The sequence below is a fragment of the Diceros bicornis genome, chromosome 9 (genome assembly GCF_020826845.1).
Source record: "Diceros bicornis minor isolate mBicDic1 chromosome 9, mDicBic1.mat.cur, whole genome shotgun sequence".
Taxonomy (NCBI): domain Eukaryota; kingdom Metazoa; phylum Chordata; class Mammalia; order Perissodactyla; family Rhinocerotidae; genus Diceros; species Diceros bicornis.
The window spans coordinates 22,354,280-22,367,841 of NC_080748.1; the positions used below are offsets into that span (position 1 = coordinate 22,354,280).

Genomic DNA, 13,562 nt, shown 5'->3' on the forward strand with positions numbered 1-13,562 from the left:
ATTTAACCACAAGAAGTTTCATACGTAAGCCATAAAAGCATGCTTGCTGGGAAAATTCCATTTATGCGACTAGGTCTTCCTTTGGGATATGGATTTCCTGGGATTGTTCCACAAGAAGAGATCATAGCATGAGGAGCTTTGCAGCCCCCCTTGAAAGCCTGTAACATAAAAAAGAAGAGGTGGCTAAAAAATCAAATAAACTCATAAAGTTAAGTACTCTGGATATTGGGAAGCCCGGCTGAAAAAACATGAATTAATAGCATCACATTCAATCTGTTCATCCATCCATCAGCATTTACAGTGGTGAATATGACCAAAATTAGTAAGTAAAATCACTTTATTTAAACGAAATTATCAAAATGGTAACATAATGTTTTTAATGTCACAATTAATAGACTCCTATACAAAGATATCTTCAAAACAGATTTTGTAAATTGTGTGCAAAAAAGTCCATTTACTATTTAATACGTCCCATTTCTCTGACGACCAGAAAAGAACATTATCCAACTCTACAAACACCAAGACTCATGTTACGGGCAAGGCAAAAAGAGCACAGAGACCAAAGAGACATGGTCTCCACTCTCAAGAATTTTATAATTTAGTGGAAAAAATACAAACAAACAAATAACATGGGACCTTGGATGTCCAAAGAGCTGTGCTGTTGAAAAAGCAAGAGTTATTCGGGTACACAGTGTTCAACATAATATTACACGATGATGAGATGCACTGAGGGACGGAGTGTGGCCCAGCTTGTTCATTACTGCATCCCCAGCTTCTAAAATAGTGTCTAACACATACCGAGTTAGTGCTCAATAAGTATTTATTCAGTGAATGAAAAACACTATATTAGGTGACATGTATTCCAATAGATCTATATTGTATTATAGGAATATCAAGTTATGTATACGTAGCTATATTTTACAAGTATGTATGATGTTATAGAGGTATATTGGTTTTATAAATTGATTCACAACACATATAATTAGCTATACTATCCAGGCCCCTACTAAACACTCCAACACTAAAAATCTTCTCAATTTTTGGCTATTATAAATAGCACCATGGTGAATGCCCATATATACGTATTTGTATATTTCTATTTATTTCCTTAGAATAAATTCCTAGAAATAGAATATTTGGGTCAAAACGTATGAACATTTTAAAGGCTCTTCAAGTTTACCTCCCAGAAAAGTTCTACTAATATACATTGACCAAAGGGCCTATTCCACAGAACACTCAGGCCTAGATTATTTCTGAGAAAGAAAGTGACATGATCAGAATACTTTATAAGGAAGAAAACCACAGCAGTAAATGCATGATGCCTTAAAGAATTTAGTCAAGAAAACCAATGATGAAGTTACTAAAGCAAAGAAACTTGGGCTCAGATCTTGCTTCTGCTACAGTAACTTATGACTGAGGCAAAGTTTTCTCCTCTCCCTGAGCTGAGGGGAGGGTGTAAGGATTAAATATGATTGGGCTGCAGAAAGCAGTCTGTGTCTCCTCAAGCAGGTTTCTAATTACTAATTCAGTTTCTAGCCATAACAGTTCTGAGAAATAACTACCTTAGATGACAAATCAAATTTTCTAGGCTTGACAAGGACTATTTCTCTCACTCTTAGAAATTTTAAATTAATAAACTAGAATTTTGCTTTATTATTCATCTCTTAGGAATTTGATTAACATAAGCCTGATGACAAAGCAAATTTAAAACATTCCTAAATACATAAAATTAAAGACAAAAGCTTGGAGCCTGGGCAAAGTTACTGAGGGACTGAGAATAAATACCCCATGAGGCTCAAGCTGAGGGGCCAATCAGCCTCTCACTCTCAAGCCATCTCTTCATCCTCCAGCATCCCCTTCACTCAGCTGTTTCTCCTCCACAGACTGCAGGGATGTCATTCTGAACCCATCCCATAACAGCAGTCAGGTTATTCATCAAAGTTAACATAGGAGTGAGACTGGTACTTTTTTCTTCATCAACATTCAGAAAAACCAATGTACCATTTATACAGCAATCTTGAGAAAATTACCTGTTCAAGTACTCTCTTGCATCGTTTCTTCTCAGACATATTGATCCTGAATAAATCTTCAATGGGACGAGCATTCTGGGCGTCAACAATGTTTCTACCAAGGAAATAAAATTCAGCTTTTCATTTAAGAATCTGGACACACATACAGAGGCCAACAACCTTGGTTTCCCACACAAATATATCTGAGTAAGCTTTTCCCCATGACACAGGGAGAAAACTGTGATTATTTCCTTTTAATTGGTGAATGTAAATAACATGTTTACATAAAGATGGTAAATATAATAACTGAACTGAGGTTTATCTGGTTACCTGAAAGCAACAAAAGTAATACTATAAATAAAAATCACTATTTTGACATTCTTGAAAATATACCCTCTCAGTGAGTGTTAGGAGAGCTATGGCAATAGAACCAACCAGGTGTTAAATGCAGAAAAATCATGGCTGATCTAAAAATGAAGTTTTATCTTTATTTTAATTTTGTGTTTTTGTGGACATCTGTAAATATATAAGAGACTTAAAAATGCATGTGCTATAAATAAACGGCAACTTATAGACTCTTTCATTCCGCAGAAGAGCAGATTCCTTTTCTCTTTGAGCTTACATTCATTACAGTCACTTATCAGATGCTGTGAGGGATGCTTACACCTATCTTACAGTATTTAAAGTTCACATACCCTACTAAATAGGTGAGATCTTCATTTTTATGACTGAGGAAAATAAGGCCTAGAAACAATAAGTACATATTAAACCAAAAAATATGTTGTCAGAATGTGGCAGAACCCGTCTAACTGTAAGTCCTAGGGCCTTATCAATGAGCCTTTCAAGTCATTCAGAGTAGTAAGGTAAAAGCAAGTCACTGAAATGCAGACAAATCAAAACAAATACTTTTGATAAGCCCCCTTATTTTGTAAGTTATAACCATGTGTAATAAGTACACTAGATATTTAGATATAAGAATTTAGGTCTATGCTTTCGTAGATTTTATTAGAGTTCCATTCACTAATATAATTCTAACACATTAACACACACTAATGAGTTAAAAGACATTTAAAAAGTCTTTCAAATTTTCTCTAATAAAGTAAAAAGAAAAAAATACTTACGAAGCTAACAGTTCAAGAGCAACTAGTTTGTCTTTACTGAAGGTGAAACAATTGAGTATATTGACCACTTCTGCTGGGTGAACAGCCACCATTTTCTATTAATATAAAAAATAATTTTATTTTCAACCTGAGAAATTTTCATGCCAGAAATTGCCTTTTTTAGGGGAAGTATAGTTAAATGTTCTTAATATAAATATTTGAGGTGAAAACTGTTTACTCAAAAGTAAGCTCTAAAAACTATGTGAAGGGGTCAGCCCAGTGGCGCAAGCGGTTAAGCACGTGTGCTCTGCTGCGGCGGCCCGGGGTTCGCCAGTTCAGATCCCAGGCACGCACTGACGTACCGCTTGGCAAGCCATGCTGTGGCGGTGTCCCATATAAAGTGGAGGAAGATGGGCATGGATGTTAGCCCAGGGCCAGTCTTCCTCAGCAAAAAGAGGAGGATTGGCAGATGTTAGCTCAGAGCTGATCTTCCTCAAAAAAACCCAAAAAACTAAGTGAATTAAACTTAGGCTTTTTCAATAACTATTTCAACTGAAGATCTAAGTTCTCCTATGTGCTCTTTTTAATCCACATTTCTCAATGTGTTCATTTATAGGAAAAAAAATTTACATATACTACTTTTCTCAGAAAGGTTATATAAAAAGTGGATACTTACAAATATGGGAGATACACTGCTTGAGAAGTTAGGAAAAATTACATTCCTCAGTTAGAATGCTAGGTAAGCCACAATCAGCACTTCCCCAAGTGAGATCCATGGTGAATAGTGTTACTAAAAAGGGGTACTACAGTCACGTCAATTAGGGGAAAGATGGGTTAAACAGGTTTCTTTACTGCAGAACTTTAAGAGTCTTATGTTAATGTGCACTGTGACACTCCAAGATTGTGGGGAATGTTACATAATTTATTCAACTAGGGTACATGTATCTTTGAAGAGCAGGTAGAAGATTTGGCCAATTTATAGATTTATGTTAACAGTAGAGGAAATTCAAAAGGAAAGTCACTGTAAGAAGATCAGTTAGAATCAACAGCCAATAGATTCCTAAAATTTGGAACAGTGGTTCCCAAACACTTGTACTCACGTACCACGAAAAGAAGTGGTAAAACTATATACCCCTTCCATGTTTTTAAATTGGCATCTAAAAATTTTACCAGAAGTTTAAATATTCGCAAAAGATTGATTTCCTTATATAATAAAGTTTATTATATATTTGCAAAAACCTCAGAAATACTGATTTAGCTCATTTAATTTATGAAAATGTCTACTTTGTAACCTAATTGTCAAAGTCAGTCTTCAGAGTGTGAAAACAATCAATCAAATCAGACTTACTTTGTCAGAAAAGCTCAAATTTAACTTAATTCAAATAAACGCATTAAGTTGTGCCTGCGCTGGCCTTCTCATCTCTGAATTTTAATTCCAAAGTAAGTGGACAGAGGAGCAGGTCTCAGAGCTTAGTCATGAGATTGCTGTCTTGATAAAACGAGGCAAGGTCCCCATCAGTATTTCTTACAGAAGCTCTCTGCTTTGCTCTCCCTCTCAGGAGACTGCACTATCTCTTTGATCTTTGGCAAAAGATTTTCACCCTCAGGTTGTGGGTGGATGGGAGAGATAACTCTTTTTTTTTTTGGTAGAGTAGAAAAAAAGCAATTGTTAAAGAGGAGAGCACCAACAGATCCAGACATTTTCTTAGGCAAATCAGTTCAGGAAGTTAAGGATCTGCAGATTCCCTTACAGCTATCCATGCCTGACACTCTGAGGAAAATCTTCCTATTTGACTTAGATGTCTGTTAATCTAGGCTCTAGCACTGTGCTGTCCATATAGCAGCCACTAGGCACATGTGCCTGTTTGAATTAAAATTAAATAAAATTACAAATACAGTTCCTCAGGCAGACTAGACATATTTTAAGTGCTCAAAAGCCACAGGTAGCCAATGGTTACCGTATGGGATAGTGCAGGCATAAAACACTTCCAACATTGCTGAAAGGTCATTTGGACAGTGTTGGTCTAAAGAATGAAAGTATAAACCTGCCTGACTCTTCTTCTAAGACTAAATACAATATAATACAAATACAAGATGAAGACATCCAAAAATAAAAGGAAGTGCATAAAAACACTTAAGAATCCAAACCCTATGTTTTGCTCGCCTATACTTTCTCCTTCAATCTGCCAATTAGTCCTGTGGTGACGTGACATTCTACCTTTCCAGGTTCTATGCTGTAAGGGATATACTGAGACAGAGGAAAACCTCCTTGGCCTCCCTACTCACTCCTACAGAGAAAAGGAATAGAATTGCAATAGATAGGATTTGACATTAATAGAAATTGCATATAGAATTCCTGTAAAGGTAATTAGAGTTTCAGAACATCCCAAATTCAACCAAATTGTCATTTTTAAGATTAAATATATCAGACATTACTTACTGGTATACAATTTAATAGTATTATATACATACAATTTAAATCTACAGTTTGGCAAGTTTTAATTTTTTAACAGTTTTTTTGAATAATAAAAGTATAATGAAATTTAGGGCCAGTTTTTCTAATGCAAACAAATTACAACTTGAGATGAATTATAGAAAACTAGGGGAGAATTAAAAATACTTAAATTCTATATTCTAAGGAAAAATAAAGTTACTTACATGCTGTAATGCCTTCATTGCCTTCAACTGAGGCTCAGCCCAGGAGAAATATCTCAATAAATCAACCACCTGTAAGCAAGGAACTAAGTTACTTATAATGGCAATGTGTTCGCAAACATTCCTACAAGATTTACTTCAGTACTTTGAATTACTATTCAAAATGTGCTGCCTGGGCCCAGATGATGAGGGACAAACATGGCACCAGAGTCTAGACTGTGCTAATAGAGTAGCCACCTGCAGCTACATCAATGGAAATCAAGTCAAATAAAAAATTCAGTTCCTCACTGGCACAAGCCACATTTTAAGTGCTCAGTAGCCATAGGAAGCTGGTAGCTATGATAATGGACAGCGCAGACAGAGAACACTTCCATCATCACGAAGTCTTGGACATCGCTGGTCTAGAAACGAAGGAAAGTAAAAGGTATACAAGAAAAAGAAAGCACCTAGAGAAAAGGAAGGTTGCAAAAGTACTAGATGGAGATACAATGTCAGCGTAGGAATATAAAGATATATTATGAATGGAAAACTTAAAACATTTAGTGGAGAGTGACAGTTTTAATCAATCACTGCCTCCAAGGACACTCCAAAAGGAAAAAAAAAAAAATGACACAAGAAGAGAGGGTGATAAATCTGGGCTAATGAATTACTTTACTGTGAGTTCCTGAAAAATTTGTTAAGGTTTCAATTATTCTACAAGGCAAGGTTAATGCTAGAAACTGGAATGGTATGTGAAAAAGAGTAAAAATACTTTTTACTCCTTATAAAGAGATACATAATTAGCAAACAAGTATTATGCGTACTTTCTAGATAATTTGGTAAGACTGTATATCCTTAGTTTTATGGGAATAATGTTTTACTATATAGTAAATGCTACCTGGCACTTTACCAACCACAAAACTTTACCAACTATCACGTCTGTATAGGAAGAAAAATCTAGTATAGCAATACAGTAAGTAATATAATTTAGTATTTTAATATATAATATATATTATTTTGAATTATATATAAAAATAATATATAATTTTTGAAAAGTAATGGGACAGCTGAAAAACACTCATTAAATAGACACCAACACATGCAAATCATCAAGTAGCTTTTAGCAATTTAGTAGGCAGAACTTCAACAGGCTTAATGTTATTCAAGCTTCAAGTTTTGAAACTCTTGAGAAACAGAGAAAAGTTGAAGCATTTACTAACTCAATCTACAGATTCATCCATTGTCTACCCTACCCTTTCCCAGAACTGTTCTACAGATGTGCATTTCTATTTCTGCCCTATTTCTCTATCAAGTATTTTCGAAGTGTCCCTCAGAAATCTGGCCTCTGTGTGTGTGTTTCTGTGTGTGCGCATGCATTCATATTTTTCAAAATTAGCAAACTTCCCCTACAGTTGGGTGAAAGTTATGACTAAACTACCATGCTTAAAACATCAGTCTTCTGCCAGTTACAGAAACTACTTATTAGACATTGTTTTTTTTGCCTATTGCCAAAATTTTTACTTAGTGGCTTCATATAAGAACATATTTCACCATTTGTTCAACTTTTCTTTTATAATATGTATTGAATTTTGCAATTACTGACTTTATAAATACTGTACAAGTTTGGGTACGTTTACCATTAGAAGTTTATAAATTTATGATCGTGTATCCAGAATGACAAACACTTTGAACTGCTTTTTTTAGACATTTTTAAAATCATGTTAGTATATGATATTGTGGTGATAGCAGGTACGTTTATAAAATACCCAAACTATAAATTCTGTAGTTTTCTACCCAAACAGAAAGTTTCTAAAGTTCCTAAACAAATACAGCAACAAAGTAAAAGCAATTCTGAACTTGACCAGCCAGTCAACAGACATTAACCAGAACACCGGTATCAAAAAAAACATTTTTGCTTAAACAAATAGAAGAATACCTGTTCACTAGAAAAATATCCATGCACATATTCGATTGCTTTTAACTTGTACTCCGTCAAAACAGCCTAAAAAACATAGAAAAACAGCATTAATACACATAAGCAGAGCAGTTGTATGCATATACCAGAACTACTGAAGAAACTCAAACAGTGGTGGACCTTCTACAGCCCCGGCACCAAGGGGCAGCTAAAGTCACTGTGGTGACAGGACATTCTACCTTTCTAGGTTCCATGCTCTAAGGGACACGCTGAGATAGCAGGAAAACCTCCTCAGTCTCTCTACTCACTTCTAAAGAGAAAGGGAATAGAACTGTAATAAGATTTGACATTAATAGAAATTACATATAGAATTCCTGTAAACGTAATTTGCGTTTCAGAACATCCCAAATTAAACCAAATTGTCATTTTTAAAATTAAATGTATCAGACATTACTCATTCATCACACAATTATTTACTGAGCACCTATTATGTGCTAAGTGGTAGAGAAACATAAATAAAACATGGTCTAGTCGAGGCTCTCAGCACTTCCACAGGGATATGAGAACCCAAGGAGCCAGAGCGCCCTGAATTCAATCTGTGTGCCTGCTGCTAACTGGCACTGTGGCCCTTGAGAGGCATTTTATATCCTGACAGCCTCCTCACCTAAAAGGGAATACCATTCACTACCCACCCCAGAGTTACTGTGAGGATTAAGAGTCAATAGATCTGACACATTATACATATTCAGTAAAGGATGGTTCCTTTCCTTACAGGATATTCATCAATGGGAAGTTCAGGGAGTTCGGAGGCCTTGACCCAGCACTATGTAGAGATGACTGAAATCACATATGCTCTCCTTGCAACTATTTGCCGAGCTTTGAGATGGAAACACCAGACTGTCATGATTTGGTAACTACTAATCATTAATAATCAACTAATCCCTTTTCTTTTACTACAAAACAATGATAATTGTACTTTCCACATCTATCATTCTGCTAGGGGAAAATACAGTGACCAGTCAACTGAGAAACACATCCAGGGTGCTCAGTAGTCTAATTGTCACTGAAAAAGGGGGGGAAATGGCATTCTGGATAAGGTACTCTTGGGAGTTTATCATTATCATTATTGGAAACAGTCAAAAGCAAGTTTCTGGACCAGATCCTAGATTGTGTTGATGCCAAGTCATGCCTCAATTCTTCCATCAACGCCTGAGAGGCCCAGCTGTGCTGTTGTGCCTTGTCCCCAGGCACACCAGCACGGCACTCTGAAGTCAGACTGCGTGAGTGTGAATACTTACCAGCTGGGTATCCTTGAGCTGACTAGTTAACCTCACAGAGAGCAGGTTTGCCATCTGTAAAACGAATATAGTACCTACACCTCATGGGTTGTCGGGAGGATCAATCAGTAACACGGGGAGAAAGTGCTTACAACAGGCACACACAGTAAGTGCTCAACAATTACCGGTTATTATTATAATTACCTCCTTTTTGAAAAGCAAATTCAACACTGTCTTTTCCCCTTTCTTCCCCCTTCCTATGTCTTTTCCTAGTATCTTCTTACATGCCTTTGGTTGAAATGACAGTAGTGACAGACAGCCACTATTATCTATAGACCTATGGTGACATGCAGAAAGAGATTACATGCTTTAAACTGACTTACATTCACAAAGTCTGAGAGCAATTTTTAAAAAACCAATAATTCTCATATTTAAATATGCCTATATTTTTATCCCATTTTAATAAACTAAGACAATGTTGATGCATCTAATTATTTGGCATAAACAGCAAAAGACATTTTGACTGCAGAACAGAAATAAGGAATTAAGTTGGTATCTCATATGAATATGATTTTCATCTCTGGAAAATTTCCTGTTCCCCTTATTAGCATTTACGATGTGATCTTTTCACAGCTTGGAAGGGAGAATATATGCAAACTGACACTCCATAGCTTCCAAAAGTAGAACTCCGGTCTACCTAAACGCACAAACTATTTTCTTATAAACAGCAATTATATACCAGCTCGTTAACAAATTGTGGCAAATTCTAAATATATAGTTAGCAAGCTGACATTTTATTGCAAATCTTAATTGGACAAATTGGGTTTGCAGAAGCAGGAGTTTCATTCAAAAGAGAACATTCAATATGGTCAAATACGTAAATTTTAACCTAACATACGAATTTGAAAAAGAAAAGAAGCTTTATAAAGGATGAAGAAAAACATTTTGCTTTATTATAAATTAATCATTTATTGTGAAGAAAAACATGTCCACAGGCAATTTTATTAATAATTTCATGAGCTGAAACACATAATAAGCACCGAGCACAAGGTAACAAATCTTTCTGTGTCAGTCAAGGGTTCTAAAGGTATGGAAATAGCGAGATAATTACCTGGAAGTTCTAAGCAAAGGACCCTGTATTAGCATAAGGATGGTACAGTAAATCCTTCCCCTCCTAATTCGGTAAACTCTCTATCTTTGTGCTAGAGGTACTGCTAGGCTCAAGACTACATTTAGCTCATTAGCTTAAGGTACATTTATCTCAAGGCTAAATTTTTTTGCTGTCCGGTTCACTGTGGGAGGTAGGCTACATACAATATAGCCTCAAAAAGAACCAAAAACTAGGAAAGCAGGAAGCAAAAAAGTTTTGAAATTCAAGTTATTGAAGCTCATTCCTAAGAGCTTTAAACTTAATGCCACACTTTTCCTCAGGACGCTAATTTTGTCCGGCCCAGACAACAAATATCGTCTGCCTATTCACAGATTTGAAAAATCTGTTCCAATAATAATTACTCTTCAAGAAACTTTCTACGTACGTATTGTCTCTAGTTTTCAGTCACTCTTACATTATTGAAAGATGAGGAAATCGGTTCAGAAATATTAAATCACTTATCCAAAAGGACAGAGCTATTAAAGATTTGTAGAGCCGGCTCCGGAACCGAGGACTCTGAATATAATTTCCACAATACCGCACTGACTCTCAAGAACTTTAGCGTTAATTTAATTTCTATTTGTATCTTGAAACGTATCAAGATATTAACTCCTACATTATACGTTGAAATTCCAACGAATTTTGCAATCCTTAAACCCGTATTTTGCACAATCTGCACGCAGTCCCTCAAAGAGAATAAACTATGAGAATTCGTAGCGCATACGACTTAAGGAATTAAGTGTAATTACCTTTCTAATTTCATCCAGCACCGTTTCAAAGGACTTTTTGTCCATCTTGATTACTATCTCTTTGAGAATCAAGGATTGCCCTCTTTGCCTGGGGCAAGTGTGGGTGGAGCTTGTGGGACAAAAACTTGTATCTGAAATGTGTTACTTTAACTAGGTGTGCTTTAAACACACCTAAATAGGATGTTCCGCAGTGGCTCCAAAAAATATAGAAAACATATAGATATTTAACTGTAAAAATATAGATATTTAACTAATGTTAACAAAATTTAAACATATATATTTTATATACAATTTATGATAATCATATATTTGATTGATAGGCTGATTATTTTAGACCTGATTTTTATTAGCTCTATTTGAGAATTCCAGAATAAAGACGGAAGAACTATAAGACAGAAAGCTAAAATAACTAAAGCTAAAATAGTTAGACATAGATAAAACAAAGATCAGAACATGATCGTTGATCTACTATCTCAATAACTAATGTAGATACTAATCTTTTGCATTTCATTAAATATACTTTTCTGTAATGTTACGCTGGCCTTTATTTTTTTAAATAAGTATAAATAAATCTACATAATTTGCTTTTCATAATTTTGTTCAAATTTAGTCAATCCCCAATTGAATAATTCTTTTGCTACTGTCATAGCTGGAACAGACTATGTGGGAATCAGTCGTAATTTAGATTTTGCACCTGGAGTCAACATGCAGACTGTTCGTGTTACCATTCTGGATGATCTTGGACAACCAGTGCTGGAAGGAATTGAGAAATTTGAACTGGTGCTTCGTATGACAATGAATGCTGCCCTCGGCGAGCCCTGCAAAGCCACAGTGTCCATAAATGATTCCATCTCAGATTGTGAGTGTTTGTTAATTTACAATGATAAGTAAAATGATGAGCTAGAGTTTATATAACTGTTAGTAAAATGATAAACTATGATTTATATACCTGTATTAGTTTGCTAAGGCTGCCATAACTAAGTACTACAGACTCAGAAATTTCTTGTTTTCACAATTCTGGATGGTGGAGTCCATGATCAAGGTGTCAGCAGGGTTGGTTCCTTCTGAGAGCTGTGAGGGAAGGATCTGTTCCAAGCCTCTTTCTTTGGCTTGTAGAAGGCCATCTTCTCCCTGTGTGTCTTTTTTGTGTGTGTGTGTGTGAGGAAGATTGGCCCTGAACTAACATCTGCCAATCCTCCTCTTTTTGCTGAGAAAGACCGGCCCTGGGCTAACATCCATGCCCACCTTCCTCTACTTTATATGGGATGCCGCCACATCATGGCTTGACAAGCGGTGTGTCAGTGCGCACCCGGGATCCAAACTGGCAAATGCCGGGCCACCCCAGCAGAGCGTGCGCACCCAACTGCTTGTGCCACTGGGCCAGCCCCCTCCCTATGTGTCTTTACATCATCTTCTATGTGTGTCTCTGTGTCCAAATTTCCCCTTGTTATAAGGACACCAGTTATATTGAATTAGAGCCCACCCTAATGGCTTCATTTTTGCGTGATTACTTCTGTAAAGACCCTATCACCAAATAAGGTCACATTCTCAGGTCCTGGGGGTTAGGTCTTCAACCTATGAGTTTGGAGGGGACACAGTTCAACCCATAACAATACCCTAGCTGACCCTGTCTTCCTTTCTCTTCCTGATCATTTTGATAGAATTATGTAAACTCAGAAGAAAACTTGTAATCTTCCTCTCAAATTAAAAACAAGAAAATGAGATTGTCATCAATATCTTGATTGTGTCTCAATAATTCTTTCACTACAAATGGGTAGTAGAACCATATGAAATTGCACAGACCTTTGAGTATCAATGGTCTTTTTCCATTTCTCAACACAAGACACTTTCTGTCATCTCCTTACACCCAGACACTCCTGAAATTTCCCTAATAAGGTGCCAAAAACATTGTTCTGAGACAACCAGCTGCTGGACACACAGCAGGGCTCTCTGTCATGTCATCACAAGGGAATTATAAATAATCTTCAACCATGATAATCTTGACATTGCTTGGAGGAGTCTAACCTATTGTCAATGAAATCTATATTTAATTGACCCAGCACAGGTGTCACCTAAAAATCTTATATATATATATAATATTATACTCATCAGTTTTTCCAACACCGTCTGGGTAAACTATACTTATAATTATGTGCACGATATTTAGTGCTATTCATATCAAGAAATTCTGAAAACTCATGATTAAGCAACATATATAGACACAGATATCTTAAAGTCTCTGGTTTTATCCACTTTTTAATATTTCATTGCATCTTCCTACTCCACAAAATGGGCAGAGCAAAATTTCAAAGACAAAGAAATCAAAACACTTAAGTGATTTACTCAGGGCCAAAACATTGGCAAGTGACTAAGTGAAGACTGGGACTCAATTCTTCTCACTTCTGTTCCACTCTTCTTTCCACTAACCCATGTTTTCTGAAATGCCATTTTCCTTAAGGAAACTTCTGCTCACTTTGATCTATACGTTTACAGGCTTACCTCGTTTTACTGCACTCCTCTTATTGCGCTTTGCAGGTATTGAGTTTTTTACAAGACTCTCTACCAGCAAAATGATTACAACTCACTGAAGGCTCAGATGATGGTTAGCATTTTTTAATTAAGATATGTACATTGTTTCTTTAGACATAATGCTATTGCACACTTACTAGACTACAGTATAGTATAAACGTAACTTTTACATGCACTGAGAAACCAGAAAATTCGTGTA

The 13,562-nt window shown here is 36.0% G+C and overlaps 2 protein-coding genes across 1 annotated transcript in view; one reads left to right on the forward strand and one right to left on the reverse strand.

Annotated features, from left to right (window-relative positions):
* Window positions 1-10,993, reverse strand: part of LOC131409889 (proline and serine-rich protein 1-like) — a 28,135-nt gene extending 17,142 nt beyond the window's left edge. The window contains exons 1-6 of the mRNA XM_058547639.1: window positions 10,835-10,993; window positions 7,680-7,745; window positions 5,768-5,836; window positions 3,131-3,225; window positions 2,031-2,124; window positions 48-158 (exon numbers count right to left, since the gene is read on the reverse strand). Coding sequence (XP_058403622.1) covers window positions 48-158; window positions 2,031-2,124; window positions 3,131-3,225; window positions 5,768-5,836; window positions 7,680-7,745; window positions 10,835-10,879 — 480 coding nt within the window. The 5' untranslated portion in view covers window positions 10,880-10,993. The remainder of the gene's footprint in view (window positions 1-47; window positions 159-2,030; window positions 2,125-3,130; window positions 3,226-5,767; window positions 5,837-7,679; window positions 7,746-10,834) is intronic.
* LOC131409894 (phosphatidylinositol 3,4,5-trisphosphate 3-phosphatase TPTE2-like) overlaps window positions 1-13,562 on the forward strand; it is a 233,745-nt gene that overhangs the window by 63,850 nt on the left and 156,333 nt on the right.